This window comes from Ochotona princeps, chromosome 2 (genome assembly GCF_030435755.1).
Source record: "Ochotona princeps isolate mOchPri1 chromosome 2, mOchPri1.hap1, whole genome shotgun sequence".
NCBI classification, from domain to species: Eukaryota; Metazoa; Chordata; class Mammalia; order Lagomorpha; family Ochotonidae; genus Ochotona; species Ochotona princeps.
Window position 1 is genome coordinate 31,270,561 of NC_080833.1, and position 21,543 is coordinate 31,292,103.

The 21,543-nt window shown below is 50.6% G+C and overlaps 1 protein-coding gene across 1 annotated transcript; it reads right to left on the minus strand.

Annotated features, from left to right (window-relative positions):
- Positions 1-2,596: 2,596 nt before the first annotated feature.
- CITED4 (Cbp/p300 interacting transactivator with Glu/Asp rich carboxy-terminal domain 4) lies at positions 2,597-3,677 on the minus strand. The gene has a single exon (XM_058660842.1). The coding sequence runs from the start codon at positions 3,457-3,459 to the stop codon at positions 2,929-2,931; it is 531 nt and encodes a 176-aa protein (XP_058516825.1). The 5' UTR covers positions 3,460-3,677; the 3' UTR covers positions 2,597-2,928.
- Between the last annotated feature and the right edge of the window lie 17,866 nt (positions 3,678-21,543).

The window sequence follows — 21,543 nt, forward strand, 5'->3', positions numbered from 1 at the left end:
AGTGCTTGCTGCCCGTCCCGATGGAGTTAACAGTACGGTGCACCCAACTTCCTTTCTGCTTCCCATCTCCTTTCTGGTCTTCCTCCCCAACTCCCCAGAAGGCTCTTCCAGGCTGAGGGTCAACAGCAGAGGGTGACCAGGAACTCAGGCTGATGAGGACTCCTTGTGAGGCTGAGGCCCCCCTCCCCCGGGCCTCGTCAATGATGTGATGTCCACGCTTGTCTCACAATGTTGCTGCAAGGCCACAGCTTTGCCCTGCTCCTTTCAGACCCACAGGCCTCCACCATGGGTCACCCCTGGGTTTGTATGTTCTCCCTCCCCTGCCTTTAAACAGACTTTTCCTCCAGCTTCCCCAAACATGTTCATCCCTCAAGGCTCTGTCCTTCCCATCAAATGTTACCACCTTCCCCAAGCCTGCTATGGTCCCCACCCTGGTCAGCCCAAACAGCTCCCTCCTCTGGGTTTGCTGGGTAGCCTCTCCCACCTTCTTTATTTTTAAATATTTATTTGTACTGAAAAGGCAGATTAACATAGAGAAGGAGAGACAGAGAAAGATCTTTCATCTGCTGGTTCTCTCCCCAAGTGGTTGCAACAGCGGGAACTGAGCTGATCCAAAGCCAGGAGTCAGGAGCCTCTTCTGGATCTCCCCCGTGGATGCAGGTTCCCAAGGCCTTGGCCTTCCTCCACAAGCAGGGAGCTGGATGGGAAATGGAGCAGCTGGGACACTGATAGGAACAATCTGGTTATAAGTGTTTATTTACTCCCACCTACATCTACACTGCTCCATCAATACATACTTAAATGGGTATAGATAAAAATGAATCCATGGGAAATATGGGTAGTAATATTATCAATAATCTTAATTCTGTCCTTAATATTACTACACTTCTATCCGAGATTGATGACCCAGAGATAGCTACAATAATAGACCTTTAATGTAAATCATGCTGTGACTTAATAATGGATATAGTCTGTATGTTGGAACTTTTGAACAGAAGTGACTCCATCTTCCTAGACTACTGGTAAAGTGGAAGTCACCTCTCATATCACTCCCGTCAAGAAGCTCTAATGCAAGTAAACATGTTATAAAAAACAAGTTTTGGTAAAAACGATAAAAGAAGAAAAATATGTTTTGACAAATGTGTAAAAAACATGTTTTGCAGAATTAAGAGAAAGCAAAGTGTGTTACCAATAGATAAGTTATAACCAATTAGAGATAAGTAAACATGTTTGTGAAAGTGAAAGTAACCAATGGAAATACATTGTAAACATGTAATAACCAATCAAAAAACATTGTAAACAACTAATGGCTTGACCCCCTGAATTGTATATAAACCCATGCCTTGGTCCCAGTCACCTGAAGTCAGCAGGCTCCCACTAGACCCAAGCCAACCCCCCTTTGGCTTCCACCTGAAGCCAGCAGGTTCCCACAAGGCCGGAACCAAAGCCCAGCAGGCTTCCACGATTCCCTCATCCTGTTTGGTGTGTGCTCGCCTGAATAAACGTTTGATTGCAAGCATCCATTCTCTTGACTCGTGGCATTTGTTCGAGTGACCAGGCTCGGTGTTTGTGACAGACACAAGCCGGTGCCCATATGGAATTCTGGTGGCTGAAGGGGGAGGATTCGCTAACTGAATCGTTGTACCAGACCCTTTCTATCTTTATCTTTTAGTGGTTTCTTTTATTGAAAAAGCAGATTTACAAAGAGATGAGACAGAGAGAAACATCTCCCACTTCTTCTCTAGACCTCTATTTTCTTGCTTGGACGGAGGTGAACTCATTCTCAAGTCTGGTGCCCACCTACTCCCACCTGGTTGGTACAGGGCCAGGCAGAAAGCCAGCACTGGCTTGTAGACTTCACATGGTCATTTAGGGTGGCAGTCTAGCCATCTGGCATCAGCACCACCTGAGGAAGTAGAAGCAGTGGCCTCAGGAGTCAGAATGTGGAGCCAGTGTCCTACCTGGGAGCAGCTGTGTGAACCTCCGCTGCTCCACTTCCCATTCAGCTCCCTCCCTGCCAATGTGCCTGGGGAGGTGGTAAAGATGGCCCAGTGCTTGCCCCTCCCCCCCCCCCCCACGCCACTGGCTTGGGAGACTCAGAGTTCTGGGTTCCTGACGTCAGCCTAGCGCTCCCATCCCAGGACTGCTGCAGACATGTGCAACCAACAGGTGGAAAAATCTCTTCATTCCTATCATTTTACCTCTCAAACAAGTAAATCTTAGCAAGAGGAAGGAAGGGACTGGAATGCAAGGTGTCTAGGACAGGGATGAGAACCGGGATGTACACCTCCGACGCCCTCAACTCCCTGCTGGCACTGGGGCCCCTGGTCCACCCTGGGGGCCCAGCAGTTCAGTCGGTTGTGTGGCCACCTGCTCTGCCGCAGCTGCCCGTCCCAGGGCAGGATATCACTACTGCGAAACTCAGAACATATTTTCCAAACCAACTGCTGGTTTCCTGGCCTGGGCGCTGCAGGGGGGCTGCTGCCTTCTGACACTCAGGCTGTTCCACAACCTCGGAGCTCTGGAGATTAAACGAGGTCGGGGCTTACAGTGATTGGGAAAGGAATACGCGAAACAGAAAAGTGACCCAGTTTATTTAGGTTTCGCAGGCCGGGCGGGGCGTTGTTTCCCTCTTGCTGGGCTGCGTCCTACCCCGGCGAGGGCGGGCGCTTGCTGGAAGGGGGCTCCGGGACCCGATCCCGCAGTGGGGGGACGTCAGGCAGAGGCCTGGAGTGGCTCAGATTGGGGAGTTGGGGTGAGCAGACGGCGAGCACGCCAAGTTTCCGGAGCTGGTCCAGACGCCTTCACGGAGCGGCGACAAAAGGTGCGCCTGGGCCGCCACCCGCGGGAGGCACCCTCACGGAGGGTGCGCCGGAGCCCGCCGCGGCTCCTCAGGCCTGTCCCGCCTCCCGGGCGGCGCGGCCCCGCTCAGCAGCTCACCGGGCCGGCGGGCGGTGCCACCCCCAAGTCAGAGAAGCAGTCGAACTCGCTCTGGCCCAGGAAGAGCTCGGGCAGCTCCCGCACGCGGTGCAGCCCGAGCTCCAGCTCCAGCGACGTCAGCGCCTCCTCGTCGATGAGCTCGGCGTCCATGCCTCCCAGGCCGTGAGCGGGCGGCGGCGGGGCCCCTGCTCCGGGCGCCGGCTGCAGCCCCGGGGCGCCTCCCGCGGCACCCGAGGGCGCGGGGTACAGCGCCGTGCCCGGCTGCAGGTGTGGGCTGCCAGCGGCCGGAGGCGGCACGGCCGGGAAGGGCTGGAGGGAGTGCGGCGGCCCGAAGGCCCCATATGCCAGGGCTCCGGGTTGGGGTGGCGGTGGTCCCAGCGGAGTCCCCCGCGGCCGCAGCCCGCTGTCCAGGCAAGGGCCGGCGTACGGCTGCAGAGTCCGGAGCGCATGGGCGGACGCGGCGGGTGGTGGCCTCGGCATCAGGCGGTAGCCCTCGGCGAGCATCAGGTGGTCGGCCATGGCGACTGGTGGAGGGTCAGCGCGGGCCGCGCCCTGGCCTCGGCCAGCTGGTCCTCTGCAGCGCGAGAGTCGGGCCCTGTGCCGTCTCTCAGTTCAGCCGCGCAAAGGAAAACGAAACCCGATCCGTCCTCCTGCCCTGCCCAGGACGCACCGAGCCCCGCGGTCCTGCGAACCCTGCGGCAACAGCTCTGGGCGGTAAGCGCGCTCTACAAGCCACGAATCGGCTTCCTACCCACCGCGCCGCGACGAGGGACTTGGCGAGCTTTTATAGCTGGGAGGCGTGGCCACGCCCACGCCCTACCGCTCATTGGCTGACAGAAATTTCTGGGCGGGCCACCTACGTCTCGGCCCCTCCCCCGGCAGGAGCTCCGCCCCCTAGGCTCCAGGCCCCGCCTGGGCGATGGGTGCTGCTTGGGGGTGGGGCGCAAGGCACCTGCCGAGGGGCTGGACACCAGGCCAGGTACCTGCCTGCCTTGCACTGACATGAAGGTGGGGTGGTGCCTTGTAATTTTCCAGATACTGAGCGAGGCTCAGAGGCATAAAATGTATCTTGGAAGCATACAGCACAACCGTGGTGGAGTTAAAGACTGGAACCCAGAGCTTGGTACCCACTGCGGGGGCGAGGCTTGGGCACCTTCGCATCACCCCGAGGGCACCAGTCAGGCCTCTTCTGACTCCGCTGCGCTCGGGCTGTCGAAGCATGTAGAGAGCTGTGATTAAGGTAATTTACGGGCATGTCTCCTGAAGGTCTTGCTCATCTTCTTATCGTCAGTGCGTGGCCCAGAGTCTGGCCCCAAACTGGCAAAGCTGTGGGAGCAAACACACCTGAGCCCCTGGGAGGGAATGCAGCCCATTCACAGGACCTTCACAGGAACTTTAGCTTCTTTGTCTGTAAATGGAAGAGGAGGCGGTAGCAGCACCCACCCACCCTGGGGTGCTGTGAGGTTAGGTGAGGGGCACGCAGTAGGTGAGTTAACATGTTTTCCCAATGTAAGATGGGGTTTAGTTCTGTCCTCAAGGACAGACATTTCACATCTTCCTTTATTTTGGGGGGAAAGATTTATTCATTTTGTTAAAAAGGCAGATTCACACAGAAAGAGAGGCAGAGAGAAGTTTTTCTATCTGCTGGTTCACTCCCCACATGGCCACAATGGCTAAAGTTGACTCAGTCTGAAGCCAGGAATTTCTTCCATGTCTCCCACACGGATGTAGGGTCCCAAGGACTTGGGCCATCTTCTGCTATTTTCCCAGGCACATTAGCAGGAAGCATAATTAGAAATGTTCAATTAGAAACAGAACATCCAGGAGATGATTGGCACCCATATGGGATGCTGGCGTTCTAAGCAGAGGATTAACCTGTTGAGCTACCACGCCAGCCCCTACACTTTCCTTTAATAACAACAAAACCCTGGATTTGTTGAGTGCTTTCTATTCTACAAGCCTCTTGTTAGGACCAGAGCATGGATTTCCAACCCATTTCACAGCTAAAGACACTAAGGTCCACCAAGAAAAGGGTGCTGTGTAGGGGTCACATGCAGTGAGTTCACACATGAATGTGATGTGTTTTCCTAATCTGGGCTCCAGGCCTCCCTGAACCTTGCCCTTCACCACGGGCCACTCTTTCTCTTCCCCTGTAGTGGCCTTGGAACTTCCTGGAACTGGGGCTTATCTGTTTGGTGGAGAGGTGAGAACACTATGAGAGTCCAGGGGCCCAAGCTGCAGTGTTATCTCTTTCATGGCAGGCATGTGACTGTTGGGTGTGGGGTGCTGATCTGTGCCCAGCCAGCCTGAGAGTTAGGGGGTGGGGGTGGTCACGGATGACTGCAGTGGGAAAGCCACAAATGCCTATGGGCAGGATCACATGTTTCTGCCAAGCGTGAAAGTGAGAGCTGGGGTTGATTACCCTGCATGTGGCTCTGAATGAAGGCTTCACACTAAAATTTCTAATCCTGGCTGTGCATCAAGTCAACCTGCACTGGGGATTTAAAAAAAAAAAACAAAACAAAACAGAATGCTCATTCAGACTCTCTGGAGGTATGTTTTGAATCATAAAAATCTGCATTTTGGGGCCTGGCTCAAAGGCTAAATCCTCACCTTACAAGTACTGAGATCCCATATGAGTGCCGTTTTGGGTCCTAGTTGCCCCACTTCTCCTCCAGCTCCCTGCTTGTGGCCTGAGAAGCAGCAGAGGAGAGCCCAAAGCCTCAGGACCCTCCACCCACATGGCAGACATGGAAGGAAGCTCTTGGCTTCAGATCAGCTCAGCTCTGACTGTTGCAGCCATTTGGGGAGTGAACCAGTGGATGGAAGATCTCTCTCTGTCTCTCTTCCTCTCCATTAATCTGATCTGATTTCCCAGTTAAAATAAATACATCTTTTAAAAATATTTATTTATTTTTATTGGAAAGTCAGATTCACTTCCCAAGTAGCCACAATGGCCAGAACTGAGCCTATCTGAAGCCAGGAGCCAGGAGCCCAGAACTCAGCACAGGTCTCCTATGTGGGTGGCAGGGAACCAAGCAGTTGAGTCATCACTTGCTGCCTCCTGGGATGTGCATTAGCAGGAAACTGGAGTTAGGAACAAAGCTGGGATTTGAACCCAGGCACTACTCTGATATGGGATTGGGCAACCCACATGGCGTCTTAAAGTCTACACCAAATCTGAATTTACTTTTACTTTTTCGAAGATTTATTTATTTTTATTTGCAAGACAGATTGAAAAGGGAGGGGGGGTCCTTTATCCACTGGTTCACTTCCCAAATGGCCACAATGACTGGAGTTGAACTAATCTGAAGCCAGGAGCCCTGCGCTGCTCCTGGGTCTCCATGTGGTAGGGACCCAAGGCCTTAGACTTTTTGCTGCTGCCTTCCCAAGCTACAAGCTGGGTTGGAAGTGGAGAAGTCAGGCCCTGAGCTAATGCCAGTATAGGATGCTGGCAATGCAGGTGGAAGATTATGCCACCTCATTGACCTCCCAAATCTGAATTTTTAGAAGTCATTCTGCCATGCTGACCTAGTTGATCCAAAGATACCAGCATTGGCGGATTACTACACCATCAGATTTCTTTAAAAAATGTTTGGAAAGTTCTTTTTAGTCAGCAATTACTTATTAAGAACCTACCCTATGCCAGGCATTGATTTACTTGTTGTTTTTGAACTTTTAATGCATGAATTTCTCTTGGAGTCTATCAAACATCACAGGCACCAATGTCACAAACTGTAGATTGAATAGCCCTTGCCTGGTAAGCTTGGGGTCATATGTGTTTTTGATTTTGGACTTGGAACTATCTGAATCTTCACAATGAGATATCTTGGGAATGAGACCAAAGTGGAATTACAGAATTCATTTATGATCCATGCACACCTTACAGGGTAGCCTGAAGGTAATCGTATACTTTTGTGAATGAAGCAGTTTCATGGTGTGTACTTTTCCACTCATGGCATCTCAGTGGTGCTCAAAAAATTTCCAATGCAGGAACATTTCAGATTTTCATATCAAGGATGCTCAAGCGGAGTTCTAGAGAAATGCAGTGAAATGACAGATCTGCCAGGGGGAAAGTGCTTTATGGATGCTCTAGGCGTCTGGCAGGTTCTTGAGGGGCACACAGTAAATAACCAACTAGGATGCCCCTCTTGGAAAGTGAGTGGAGCCACAGGAAGAAAATGGAGTAGGGAGGGACAGAGCATGCAGGGGAGGAGAGGGCAGGTTGTAGAATTGCATTGGAGTAAAGCGCATGAAGACCTTAACGATAGAGCAGAGAGGGTGACGGCCACATGGTGTCCCAGGGCCAGCAGTGTCCAAGCAGACAGAGACTGGAGCAGCACCTGTGAAATTAAAGAAGAATGAGGGCCCTCATTAGAAATACACATGGTGTCAAGGGCGGGGGTGGGGAGGCGCAGTGCCATGGCTTAATAAGTTAAGCCCCTGCCTATGATGCCAGCATCCCACACAGGTACCGGTTCAAGTCTTGGCTGCTCCATTTCTGTTTTGTTTTTTTTTAGAGTAATTTTTTTAAGATTTATTCTTTTTTTAAAAAATTATTTTTTAATAATCTTACTTAGTTGATTAGGGAACAAAGTGTCAAGGGCTACAGGGGGAAAGTGAGTAATACCATTGTTTCCACATCAATATCATTTTTCCCTGTATCTGGGATCAGGGAAAAAAACAAAGGGAAAAGCCCCACCCAACCTCCCACCCATCCCAGATCCCCAACGGGAGGCGCGCTCTGAGGGTCCTGCTCATACAGTTTTGATAGTTCATCAGTTCTGGATTGCTGCCAATCTCTCAGTTCCAATCGCAATGAACCCTATTCAGAATCCACTGACTGACAGTCTCTTCATGGTTGGGGTTCTAAGATCAGCAGTTCAGTTGGAGGGATCTCCAAAGAAACTTCGTCTGAGATGATCCCAGGCCTGATTCTTGCGTGAGTTTGCTAGTACAGAGTCTGACACCGTCCGTCACACCAATCAGCTTATACACATGCTGGTCGTTGGGATTGCTGGGTTCGTTCTGTTTCCAGCCTTGTCTTCCTCGTGAACCAACGGGTGTTGTAGTCCAGTTCGATCCTGCCCGCTTCATATTCGGTCCTCACGCAAACCGGTTGGGGCTGCTCCATTTCTGATTCAGCTCCCTGTTCATGTGGCTGGAAAAGCAGCAGAGTCCAGGTGCTTGGGTCCCTGTACCCACATGGTAAATACGAAAGAAGCTTACGTCTTCTGGCTTCCCATCAACCTAGCTCCCAGCTCTGGCTGTTGTGGTCATTTGGGGAATAACCAACAGATTGCAGATTTCTCGGTTTCTCCTCTTTGTAAATCTCTGTAAATCTGCCTTTCAAATAAAAATAAATCAATCTTTTAAAAATAGAAATGCACATTCTGGGGCTCCCCCAAGACCTGAATCCTTTCTGTATCAGAAATTGGGCTGGGCTCAGCTGCCTGCATTTTCATAAGCTGTCTCGCAGGAGATTCTGACCAAGGTCTCCTGGCAAGGGTCCAGCCCTGGAGCAGAGGGAATAGGGCCTTGTGAAGATGTTGGTTGAATAGTAACCTACCCAGCTCCTTCCAGCAGCTTTCTGGAGGCTCAGCTGTGCTGCAATCTCACCTGTCTCAAGCCTCTCTGAGAGCTGCTTCCTCGCAGGGCCTTGTTGCCCACCCCCACCAGGGCACATTGGTTTCCCAGGGTTCTTGTCTTTTCCTCTGCCTGGAACCTCCTTGTCTCAGTCCTGTAGCTCTCTCCTTCACATTATTGTGATCTTCACAGAAAAGTCACACATTGGGAATATCCTTGCTGCCACCTGTCTACCCCCTCCCATACTAGGCCTCTCCTCTCAGCTCCTAGCTCAACCGGCCCTGATTTTTAACAGCTCAGCTCCCATATGGCACAGACCTGGAATGTCCTGCTCTCTCGCTCGCTCGCTCTCTCTCTCTCTCTCTCTCTCTCTCTCTCTCCATATATATATACAAAAGACCCGGTGAGATGGCTCAATTGGCTAATCTTCCACTTGCAAGCACCGGGATGCCATATGGGCACCAGTTTGTGTGTCAGTTGCTTCACTTCCCATCCAGATCCCTACTTGTGACCTGGGCAAGCAGCAGAGGACAGCCCAAGGGCTTGGAACCCTGAACCTGAGTGGGAGATCCAGAAGAAGCTCCTGGCTCCTGGCTTCGGATCAACTCAGGTTTGGCCATTGTGACCACCTAGGAAGTGAACCAGTGGATGGAAGATCTTTCTCTCTGCCTCTTCTTCTCTCTGTAAATCTGCCTTTCCAATAAAAATAAATAAATCTTTTAAAAATCGACACATTTTATGGAATGCAAATTTAACCTCAATTGAAAAAAAGTCAGATGGATTTGGCCAGCACTCATTGCTGTGCTCTATCTTTCCTCGGTTCCAGCCAGGCATGAGGGAGAGTCGCTAAGAGAGGCAGCAGCCATGTTTCCAGCATGAACACAGAAATAATAATAATATAATAATGGTAGTTAATAATAATAATAACAGCTAACACATATTGAGCATTCAGTATGAGTTCCAGCTCTTGACACACATCAACTCAATTAACATTAACAACCACCTTATGTGGAAGGGACTATGAGTCCCATTTCTATAAAGAAAACTTATGCATGGGGCCTGGCTTGATGGCTCAATTAGCTAATCTTCCACCTCCAAGTGCAGACATCTCATTATGGGCAGCAGTTCGTGTTCCAGCTGCTCCATTTCTAATCCAGCTCCCTGCTTATGGCCTGGAAAAGTAGCAGATGAGGGCCCAAAGCCTTTGGATCTTGCACTCATGTGAAAGACCTGAAAGAAGCTCCAGGCTCTTGGCTTTAGATTAGTTCAGTTCTAGCCATTGCAGTCACTTGGGGGAGTGAACGAGCAGATGGAAGATCTCTCTTTCCCTCTCCCTGAAAATATGCCTTTCTAATAAAAATAAATTTTAAAGAAAAGAAAAGTTGTGCAGAGGAGGCAATTGTGGCCCATGCTAAGGGTGGGGCCTGCCTTTGGTTAATGCTGCCCAGCTAGCCTCGGTAAGAACAGAGTGTGAACTTGCCTGTCCAGCTCCGGCTTACATGTGCCTACTCAAGCATGGCCCTGTGGGTGTTACATCAGGTTTCTGAGCAGAGAGGGCTGCTCCTCCTGGGGCCAGTGGAAGGAACAAGTGACCATCTGGGTCAGACAACACTTCATTCACTCACAAACATTTCCTGAGCTTCCCCTGCATGCCGGGTACCACTTGACAGAGTGAGCAAACTGAATACAAGTTGCCAAGGTCTAGAAAAAAAAAAAGCCAGGTGGTTGGAGCTCACTGTAGCGGGAGAGTGGGAGAGGGTCTCCCTGATGGGCAGCATGGGCTGAACCCTGATGGTGAGGAGGACAATGCTCCAAGAAGAGAAGGAAGCTGAGCTGTGTGAGGATGTTCAGAGGCCCAGTGGGCTTGAAGAACTGAATGAAGACCAGAGAGTTGCAAGGTGGGGTGCTGATGGGTGACCATCAGATTGGCAGATAAGTTTGGACCAGGTAGATGCTGTACAACCAGATTGAGGGGCTGGCTTGCATTTCAGGCAGGATGGGAGCTCATTAGAGCTGGGCCATCTCTCCTGGTGCTCCAGAACCAGAACCCAGTGACCTGGGAAAGAGGGTGCTCAGGGAGAGGAGGGTGCTCTACCTGTAGTAGAGTCACATTTAGCAGGGGAGGGGATGTTAGGTTCTGAAAACAGCAGATGAAGGCGTGGATGCTGTGGCACAACAGGTTAAGCTACTGCCTAGGACACCTGCCTCCCATTTATGAAAACATGCTCAAATCCCAGCAGCTCTGCTTCTGATCCCACTCTCACGAATGTGCTTGAGAAGGCAGGAGGTGCTGGCTCAAATACTTGCGTTCCTGCCACCAACGTGGGAGGCTTGGATGTTGTTCCTGGCTCCTGGATCCAGCCTGGCTCAATCCCAACTCCTGTAGTCATTTGGGGAGTAAGCCAGTAGATAGAGGATCTCTCTTTTTTTTCTCTGACTCTCCCTCTCTCTCTATTACTCTGTCTTTTAAATAGATAATAAAATCAGTAGGAAAGGCAAAAAGTCACATGAAGTCCTTACATCTTTTTTCAAAGATGTAATATACAGAGAGGAGGAGTGACAGAGAGAAAGATCTTTCGTCCGATGACTCACTCCCCAAGTGACCACAACTGCCAGACCTGCGCCGATCCGAAGCCAGGAGCCTGGAGCTCTTCTGGGTCTCCCACGCGGGTGCAGGGTCCCAAGGCTTTGGGCCGTCCTCGACTGCTTTCCCAGGCCACAAGCAGGGAGCTGGAAGGGAAGCAGGACTGCCGGGTTTAGAACCGGTGCCCATATGGGTTCCTGGCATGTGCAAGGTGAGGACTTTAGCCACTAGGCTACTGCGCCAGGCCCATATCTTTTGTATAGAACTTACTCCATCTATGCGTTGGGTGATCAATACTTACAACGATGCTTGTATGCATCCTATGCAGAAATATATAGTGCATGAAAAAGCATAACTATATAAAAAGCATATATATAAGGCAAGCTAAGTTAATATCACTTTCAAATACTGGATAGAGATAGACGAATATCCTGGCTTGGGGAGATCTCAGAGTGGGGTGATGCTCTTTACCAGATCTTTCTAAGAATAAAACCACTCCTTGCCCCACTTTACCCCAGAGGTTGGCAGTTTTTTCCTGTTGGATCCATTTGTCCAGGCCGTAGCCCTCTGGATTGTAGCTGATCAGACCAGAGTGGACTCCAAGCCAAGCTGAGTCAAATTCTTCCTCCCAGGAATTTGGAATGGGAACTGGAAGAGTGGCCAGACTGAGTGATGCTGGGGACCATGGTGGCAGCCAGATTTCACTACAGGTACTTGATGAACAGGGATGGGGGAGGTTTTTTGGGGGAAGAAGGATGAAAGAAGCAGGAGGGAGAAGGGGAAAAGAGGAGGACCTGCCTACACTGTCCCTCACCTGGCTTCTGCCCAGGGGCTTGGTGGTGACCTCAACTTTTCCTGCGACTGTCTTGGTTTTGCTTTAGCTGCACAGAAAGTGTTGGCTGAAAGGGGACGTGTTGCAGATGTTGAAGGGGCTGTTTGTGCAGGTTTAACATACTCTGTGAGAGCAAGCAGAGAGTGATGGAGTCAGAACCCACAGTGGGGCTCATCCTCAGGTCAGGCTCCATCCAGAGCTGCCAGTGCTCAGGCCTGGTCCCTGGGAATGGTGGTCCAAGGTAGAAGGATGCTGGCTCTCTGAGCACCCAGCTATGGACTAACACAAACTGCTCTTTCAGAATTCCTGAGCTGCCTCAGAGGATGGTAAGGATACCACCTCCCCTGGGAGCTGCTACTTCCAGCCTGGCATCTGTAGATGTCCTATGAGTAGATGCCCATGCCCAGCCTTGTAGCCATCTCTTGGTTGACCATCCCTGGTGATGCCCTTGGCCTTTGATTGCTGGGTAATGGCACTCAAAGACTTGCACATCTGCAGAAAGAGAAGCTTGGTCTGAACTGTGTTTCCTCATCGGCATCACCCAACCCTTGGGAGTCAGCCTGGGAAACGAGTCCATGATGAGCCTGAATGAGGTTGCATTAATCATTTCCTCCTCCAGCGCTGCTGCCACATGCTGGGTCTGAGTCATTTCCCATCCTAGTGCCTATCATGGTGCCTTGCACAAAATAGGTGTGTTATAGAAGAACATTTGTCAAATGAATGCAACTGAATCTTATTCTGGTGGGCATGTGTCCTCTCTCAACCCCTTCTGGAACACTTTAACAGCATGAGGATGTAGCCATTTTTTTACTTACATGTGGGAAAGGTGAAGATGAGGCAGGGCAAGAGCAAGGGCTCTGCAGACAGTCAGGAGTCCTGGCCTTGAATTTCAGCTCTGCCTCTCTGAGTCTTTTTTTTTTTTAAGTCTTATTTATTTTAATTGGAAAGGCAGATCATATTTGCAGAGAGAAGGAGAGACAGAGGGAAATATCTTCACATCTGCTGGTTTGCTGCCCAAGTGGCTGCAGTGGCAAGAGCTGAACCATTCAGAACCCAGGTGCAAGGAGCTTCTTCTAGGTTTCCCATGCAGGTGTAGAGTCCCAGGGCTATGGGCCATCCTCTGCTGCTTTCCCAGGCCACAAGCAGGGAGCTGACTGAGAAGTGGAGCAGCTGGGACATGAACCAGCGCTGAGCCATTGTTCAGGGACCCCCTCTGGGTCTTGAAGTCTTAGGCCAGTTATTCCTCATTTTTGAGCCTTGGTTTCCATGTCTGTAAAATGGAGATGACCATAATAACAACAATTTGATCATATCATTAGGATAACTAACTGAGATATCACATCTAACATTTCTATCTCTGGCATAAAGCAAGGACAATCAGTAAATTTAGATTTTCTGCATTCAGGAATTTTCCATAGTTAATGCTACCTGGCAGATACTCAGCAGGTGCTCGTTCACCTTCAGGCCATCCCAGACCGTGCATCCCCAGTTAAGAGATCAGCTTGACTGCAACTACATGCACAAGAACAGGAGGTACTGACAGAAGAGCCACCCAGCTAATCCCAACCAAACTACCACATACAGAATCAAGAGCTCATAAAGGACTCCTGCTTTAAACCATGTGTTTTGAGGCTATTGATACCTAGCAGAAGACAACTGATGGAAATAACCAATATATAGGACGGATGGTGGAGCTGGAACCAGGACTAGCACTCTGGTGCTCATCTGCATTTTTATTTTATTTTATTTTACTTTTAGTTTCTTTTTCTTTCATGATACAGGGAACACAGCAGATTTTTACCTGGCACTTCAGATAATAGAGGAAAACTGGCTCCTTTTCTCTACACTCTAGGCATAAAAAAAATCCTGCAAAAAGGACTCACTGATTCAGTCTGGATGAAGCATCCCCTTGGGACGAGTGACTGGTGCCCCCAGCGTGACTCTGGCTGGGGCTGCAAGTCAGCCTAGGGAGTTCATTTTTGGATTTTGTTTTCCTTGGGGAGGAAGTTTCTAGGGAGACTAGCCCTGGAAAGTCACCCGTGCTCTTCACATTCCAGCAACCTGCTGCTCAAGGAAGAAGAGGAGGTTGGGATGCCTCTGTTTGCTTTGCGGGGAGAAGTGGAACTTTCTCACAAAGCATCCTGGAGTGAGAGTAAAGCTGGATAGCCTAGGGCTAACGGTGGCCTCTCAGGGTCTTTGTTAGCAGGAAGCTGGTAGGAGAGGGAACTAAGCTGGCACTAGAACCCAGCCCTCTGATATGATATGGCCATTCCAAATGCCTGCTCTGATCATAGTCTTAGGAAGAAATTTTATTTCACCTAATATATCCAAGCTAGCACAGTTGCAACCTGTAATCAGTATGAAAATGATCCATGAGTCACATCATACTGTTGTGCTCTTTGCAATGTGATATACATTTTATACTCAGACTAGAGTTTTGACTGTAGCCATTGTGTGGTCATTGGCTACCATATCAAACAGAGCAATTTTAGACCAGGGATTCCGAATTTGAAGAGTTTCATCTCCATTTCTGTTCCTAAGAGTGCCTGTGGAAGGATTTCATCAGCTGGCGAAGTCACAAACAAGGAAATCTTTCCTTAAGGTGATCACAGCATCTGTGTGTCTCAGTGACTTCCATACCCCAGCAGCCCCCTGCCAGCTGGCATTAAGGTGCAGTTAGAACAAGAGGACAGGTGGTAAGACCCTCCCTAGCAGACATCCCCACCCCATCTCCCCTTCTCCTTTCCTGGAAGGACTCTCACAGCCTTGACACAGAGTGGATCTTGTTGGGGCTCCCAAACCTGAATGCGAGTGAACTTGGGCAGCTCCTCTCTCTGATTCCCACAGAGAACCCATACAGCTGGCTGCAGGGAGCTACAGAGCTAGAAGAGCCTGGGGAAGGCAGAGGAGTTGATTTTCTGTGTGAACAGAGATAGAACACTGATAGGAACAATCTGGTTATAAGTGTTTACTTACTCCCATCTACATCTACACTGCTCCATCAATACATACTTGAATGGGTATAGATAAAAATGAATCCATGGGAAATATGGGTAGTAATATTATCAATAATCTTAATTATGTTCTTTTTTATTTTATTTATTTATTTATTTATTTTTATTGGTTACATTGCATTATGTGACACAGTTTAATAGGCAGTGGGATTCCCCCCACCCCTCCCCAAACCCTCCAGCCCCCCCATGGAATTATGTTCTTAATATTACTACACTTCTATCCGAGATTGATGACCCAGAGATAGCTACAATAATAGACCTTTTATGTAAATCATGCTGTGACTTAATAATGGATATAGTCTGTATGTTGGAACTTTTGAACAGAAGTGACTCCATCTTCCTAGACTACTGGTAAAGTGGAAGTCACCTCTCATATCACTCCCGTCAAGAAGCTCTAATGCAAGTAAACATGTTATAAAAAACAAGTTTTGGTAAAAACGATAAAAGAAGAAAAATATGTTTTGACAAATGTGTAAAAAACATGTTTTGCAGAATTAAGAGAAAGCAAAGTGTGTTACCAATAGATAAGTTATAACCAATTAGAGATAAGTAAACATGTTTGTGAAAGTGAAAGTAACCAATGGAAATACATTGTAAACATGTAATAACCAATCAAAAAACATTGTAAACAACTAATGGCTTGACCCCCTGAATTGTATATAAACCCATGCCTTGGTCCCAGTCACCTGAAGTCAGCAGGCTCCCACTAGACTCAAGCCAACCCCCCTTTGGCTTCCACCCGAAGCCAGCAGGTTCCCACAAGGCCGGAACCAAAGCCCAGCAGGCTTCCACGATAGATAAGCCAAGGGGCACTCTCAGTGGCTTCCCTCATCCTGTTTGGTGTGTGCTCGCCTGAATAAACGTTTGATTGCAAGCATCCATTCTCTTGACTCGTGGCGTTTGTTCGAGTGACCGGTCTCGGTGTTCGCGACAAACATGGGATGGTAACGGTGGTGCTGGTGGGGAAGGATGGGGATGAGTGTCCATACAGGAGACACCTGAGAGACAGGAGGGAATGGGTCTCCCTTTTTCCTATGGGCCGTGACATCTGCTGCTCTTTCTCCTCCCCATCCTACCCAGGTGAGTCCCAGGAAGCCCTAATGGTTTCCTACGAAAGAAGGGAGGTTCCATTTTTGCAATCTGTCTGCCACATCTCACCTGTAAGTCTCAGCCCAAGGTGGGAAGCCCATGAGAGGAGAGGCGTGAGGGAAGCAAATACAGAGCACACGGGATGAGTCGGACTGGCTGGGACACATGGTGGGCTATGTCCTGACCATTGGCTTGTCTCCTCCTCTGAGGAACCTCATCACGCCCCACAAGCAGGAGGTGGGTGGCAGTGCCCCTTTTATACAGCTGGGGAAAATGAGATACATGGATGTGCTGACACCTGTTGAGGTTAAGGCTCACATTATTTGATTTCAAAGGTCGATCTTTCTAGACGCTTCTTGGCGTGTCCTCACATGGTTACTGCCAAGCATCCAGCAGTGACCACATTCTTGGCATGCACCCTGGACTTTGGGAATTCCAGGCCAAGCTGAGGTTCCTGGAAAGTTCTTAGAACAGGAGGGCAACTATGCCCCTCAGCAAGCCCAGGACCCCCACACCCAGGAGGAGCTTAGGGTCACAGGGAGTGGGTGGCTGAAGGTGGATGGGATTCACCATTGTGGTCCTGGGCGCTGACTCACAGCAGCTGCTGTGGGAAAATCACTGCCAGTTCTTTTGCCCTTTCTCATGTGGGCAATGGGTAGGACTGCTTTGGCATGTCCACCTGTGCCTGAAGCTGAACCAGCACATCATCAGGATATCTCATACCCTTCCTGCTCCCAGTACCAACAGCTGGCAGGAGTCTTGCCAGTGTCCAGAGGGGCCAGACCAGCTCCAGATGGGACTCAGATCCCTAGCATCCAGCACAGGCAGGGTGCCCAGCTGACCTGGTTTGCTCTGGACTATCTCAGCTTTAGTACACCCAGTCTTGCCTCCTGGGAGCCTGGTTCTTTGTCTCATACTTTTCCTTGCCACCAAATCTCCTCAATACTGTCCCCTGCATGTTTAGGGCTGGTCACTGGGGTGAGGAGCCACTGCGCAAAGAGATGACCTTTGGTGGATCTTTGTTTAATCCTAAACATGACGCTGGAGAGGATGCTGGGAAAGAGAGTGAAGGGAAGGGAGACTGCTCAATTTTAGCCAGGGTGGGGGAAATGAAGACCCTCCCCGACCTTACTGCTTTGGATTTCCAACTTCCCTGCAGCCACTGCTAGCATGTGGTCTGGAACAATGCATACTCCCAGCCTGTTTCCTCATCTGTGAAATGGGACTGCAGTGGTAATGCCCAGCTTTTAAGGCCATGGCCAAACACACCAGAAACATTGCGTGTGGCGCTGGCTTTGCCAAGGTGCTGCTGTCATTTCTCTTGGCTAGTGTCACAGACTGCCTACTGCCCGTGGTGTGGCAGGAGCTGTTTTCTAGAGGATGAAAGTCGGCCCTCTCCCCTCCCCCACCATGGAACCTGGGCAGGCCCATGACTTCTCTGGTCCGAATGCCCACGACCCGAGTTTTACAGCACTTACGGTTGTTGGGAGAACTCTAGGAGTTGGTGCTGGATAGATGGGCCATCTGGCTCCTGCCCTGATACATCTTCTCCCTGGGATACCAGTGGACTGCCGAAAGTTCGTGGAAAACGGAGTTAAAGGTGAATTTAACTTGTGCACGCCATAATCATTCTCATTGTACAGAAAAGGAAACATGTGAAAAGGCCTTCAGAAAATACTGGTTTGGAGCTGGGCATGATGGCTCAAGGGCTAAATTCTCACCTTGCACACACAGGCATCCTATATGGATGCTGGTTCCTGTCCCAGCTACGCCACTTCTCAGTCAGCTCCCTGCTTGTGGCCTGGGAAAGCAGCAGAGGATGGCCCAAAGCCTTGAGATTCTGCACCTGCATGGGAGACCAGAAGGAAGCTCCTGGCTTCTGACTTTTGGCTTCGGATGGGCTCAGCTCCTGCCATTGTGACCATTTGGGGAGTGAACCAGGGGTGGAAGTTATTTCTTTCTGTTGCTCCTTCTCCGTGTAAATCTGATTTGCCTTTCCAATAACAATAAATACACCTTTAAAAGGAAGGAAGGAAGGAAGGGAGGGAGGGAGGGAGGGAGGAAGGGAGGAAGGAAGGAAAGAAGGTGCGTGAATGAATGGATGAATGTACAATCAGGCGAGTGTGCCCGTGCTCAGCCCAGCCTACCGGGCGCCTAGTGCCTCTCTTCTCCGCATCCCAGGTGTGTGGGAACCTCCTGGAACGCCCGGTCCCTCGGCCTCCCCCTCCCCCGGCAGTAGCCTGGGCACTGCTCCCCACCCTGACAGGGACGGGGAATCTCTGGGCGGCCGCGGGGAGATCAGCAGATGAAAGGGGCCGCGAGCGCGCCCCGCCGCCCAGTAATTAGCGGCCGCCGTGCGCGGCAGGGCGGGCTTATCGCCGGCCCTGGCCTCGCGGGCCGGGTCCCCGACGCGGCCGCCGCCGCCCGGAGCAGAGGGCACGGCGGTTCCCACGCTCCGGCCAGGGCCGGGAGCGATTTCAGGGCGGCGTGGCCGCGCTCGCCACCGCCGCCTAGGCCGGGCTGTAATTAGGGTAATTGCGCTGCACGCTGCCTGGGGCAGCTCAGGACCCCGACTTCGGTGGGGGACCGGGTCAGGAGCAGGGGGCGCGGCAGCCTGTTGCTCCATACAGGTGGTGAGTCAGCACACCTGGGCTGCCCCAGCCTAGAAGGGGCTACTGGATAGAGCAGGCTGGTGGTCAAGAGAATCTGCGTTGGGCGCTCTGCGCACCTGCTGGGTGCTGGAAGCCAATGGGTGCGTTGGACTGTCTTCTTCCAGGCGGAGTAGAGAATTTCTATACTGCCCGTGACACCTTGCCCAACAGAAGGGGCTCAAAACACAGATAGCCAGAGCACTTCATGAAGCTCCTACAGAAAGAAAAAAAAAAAAATTGGAAGGGAAATTTATTTTGGGACAAATTCTTCAAGAAGTTTGTGTGGGGTGTGTCTTGAGCAATCTCTACAGGCACTGGGAGACTGCACAACTGCTACCTCCCTGCTTCAGAAGAACTTGGAGCCCAGCAGCTCTTGGAGCTACTCCTTTGAGTACCCACATTGTGCTGCCCCTTGAATCCCAACCCTCAAAACCCATCCCTGATCCTGGCCTAATCCTAATCCCAGATCCCTAATCACAACCCACGTGGAGTGAATGAATTGTTGCAAGAATCGCTGAAAACATGTTGTGAGTCCAAATTCTTAAGCTCTCTCTGGATTCCTTTCCAAGTAGAGAGCAGCGGCAGGACCAAGGGACCCTTCCTGCCTCCCTTCCCCTTTTTAGTTCCCTGTGTGTGTACGTGTGTGCCATCCTAGTTGAGTGACCGGGGCAAGTGCCCTCACCTCTGTGAACTAAAACAGCATACCGAATCATGGTTACCATCCCCAGCACCTCACTGGGCAGGCTCCGGGCTCTGTGCTCTCCCCCTGAGCGACCCCTGCAGTGTTGAGAGGCAGGGCTGTGGGGAACAGGGACAGCCCCTGGCTGTGAAGAGAGACTTCTCAGAAGACGTGAGAATCACTTGGGGTTTGCTTCTGGACAAGTCAAGGCAGAGGCACCCCTAAGTTCAAAGACACCAAGCTGTGAACAAAGCATTCCCTGTTATTGCTGGAGGAGAAAGTGGGAGGTGGACAAAGTGGGCGGTGGGGGGTGGGTAGAGGTTGGGACCTCTGAGGGTGACCATGACTGCATCAGGCAAGGCTCTGGGGGCTGTCTGTGAAGGGTGCACTTTATTTTGTAGGTCACGGGAGTTGGGGTGTGAGCAGGGAAGAATAGTCTGAGCTTTAGCAAGATTGCTCTGGGGATCAAAACCATGGCTCAATTTGCTAATCCTCTGCCTGCAAATGCCGGGATCCCATATGGGCACCAGTTCATGTCCCGGCTGTTCCACTTCCAAACCAGCTGCCTACTTCTGTCCTGGGAAAACAGTAGAAGCTGGCCCAAAGCCTTGGGACCCTACATATATGTGGGAGATGCAGAAGTTCCTGGCTCCTGTCTGCAGATCAGCTCAGTACCAGCCTATGTGACCATTTGGGGAGTGAACTAGCAGATGGATGATCTTTCTTTTTCTGTGTCTCTTTATCTCTGTAAATCTGCCTTTTCAATAATATAGTTTATTTCCCAAGTGGCCACAATGGTCAGTGCTGAGTCGATCTGAAGCCAGGAGCCAGGAACTTCTTCTGGTCTCCCACATGGGTGCAGAGTCCCAAGGCTTTGGGCCGTCCTCCACTTCTTTCCCAGGTCATAAGCAGGGAGCTGGAAGGGAAATGGAGCAGCCAGGGTTATGAACCAGTGCCCCATATGGGATTCTGGTGCATTCAAGACAAGGACTTTAGCCATCGGGCTACTATGCCAGGGCCCAAAATAAATAAATTTTTTTAAAAAGAAAGAAAGAAAAAGAAAGAAAAATCATTCTGGCCAATCATTGAAGGGTGTAATAAAGCTGGCAATGGTGGGAAGCTGTGGGGCCCGCCCAAGAGACAGGGACGAGGATGCTGAGTGCTGCTACCTACCAGTCCCTGTTGAAGTACCTGCAGGCTTGGACCTTTTGGTCTGCAAATACACCTGCAAAGCAGGAGCACTTGTGGTCTTCTACTTGTTTACTTAAAATCGTTATTTGCTTTGTTTGAAGGGCAGAGAGACAGAAAGAAATCCCCCTTCTGTTTGGTGAACTCCCTAAATGAACTCCAGGAGCCTGGAACTCAATCCGGGTCTTTCACATGAGTGGCACAGACCCACATACTTGGGCCGTCACCTGCTCTTTTCCAGAGTGTGCATTAGCAGGGAGCTGTATCACAAGCTGGGTAGCTGGGACTTGTATCAGGCACTCTGTTACGGAATGTGGGTGTCTGAAGCACTAGATTTGCCACTGCACCCAAAGTCCTGTCCCCATGATCCCCTTCTAGAAATTCCACCTAGGAGGTAGATATTTAGCTTAGGGTAAAGATAACCACATCCTGGTTCAGGTGTTTGCTCTGGCATGTAAGCCCATCCATTGGGATTCCAGCATCCCATTTTTTATGGTGCCTGCTTTTAAGTCCCAAATTGGTTTCCAATTCCAGGCTCTGGTAGACTCTGGGAGACAGTAGGAGGTAGCCAAGGAATTGGGCTTCTGCCACCCACATGGAATACCTGGACTGCAGCTGTGGCTGGAGAGTGAACTAGCAGATGGAAATGTTATCTGTTTACCTCGTGTCTGTAACCCTCTCAAAGAAAGAAAAGTCATTGATACACTGAAGTCCCCCATTTCTGTCTCTTGCCATCTGAACGCCAGACTTCTGTGTCCATCAGCTAGTCGACATCTTGCTGGATGTCCACAGGACACCTCTGTCTAGCAGTAAATGAGCTCCCTGAGCCCTACCTCTTCCTCTTCCCCAGATCTGTCAATGGAAGTTTCTCTCAATTGCTCAAGCTGAAAACTGTGATGTCATTCCTGTCCACCTTCCCACCCACCTCTGCCTGCCCCCTCCCCATATCCTGTCCCTCCCTCTGCACATCCAGGCCACTT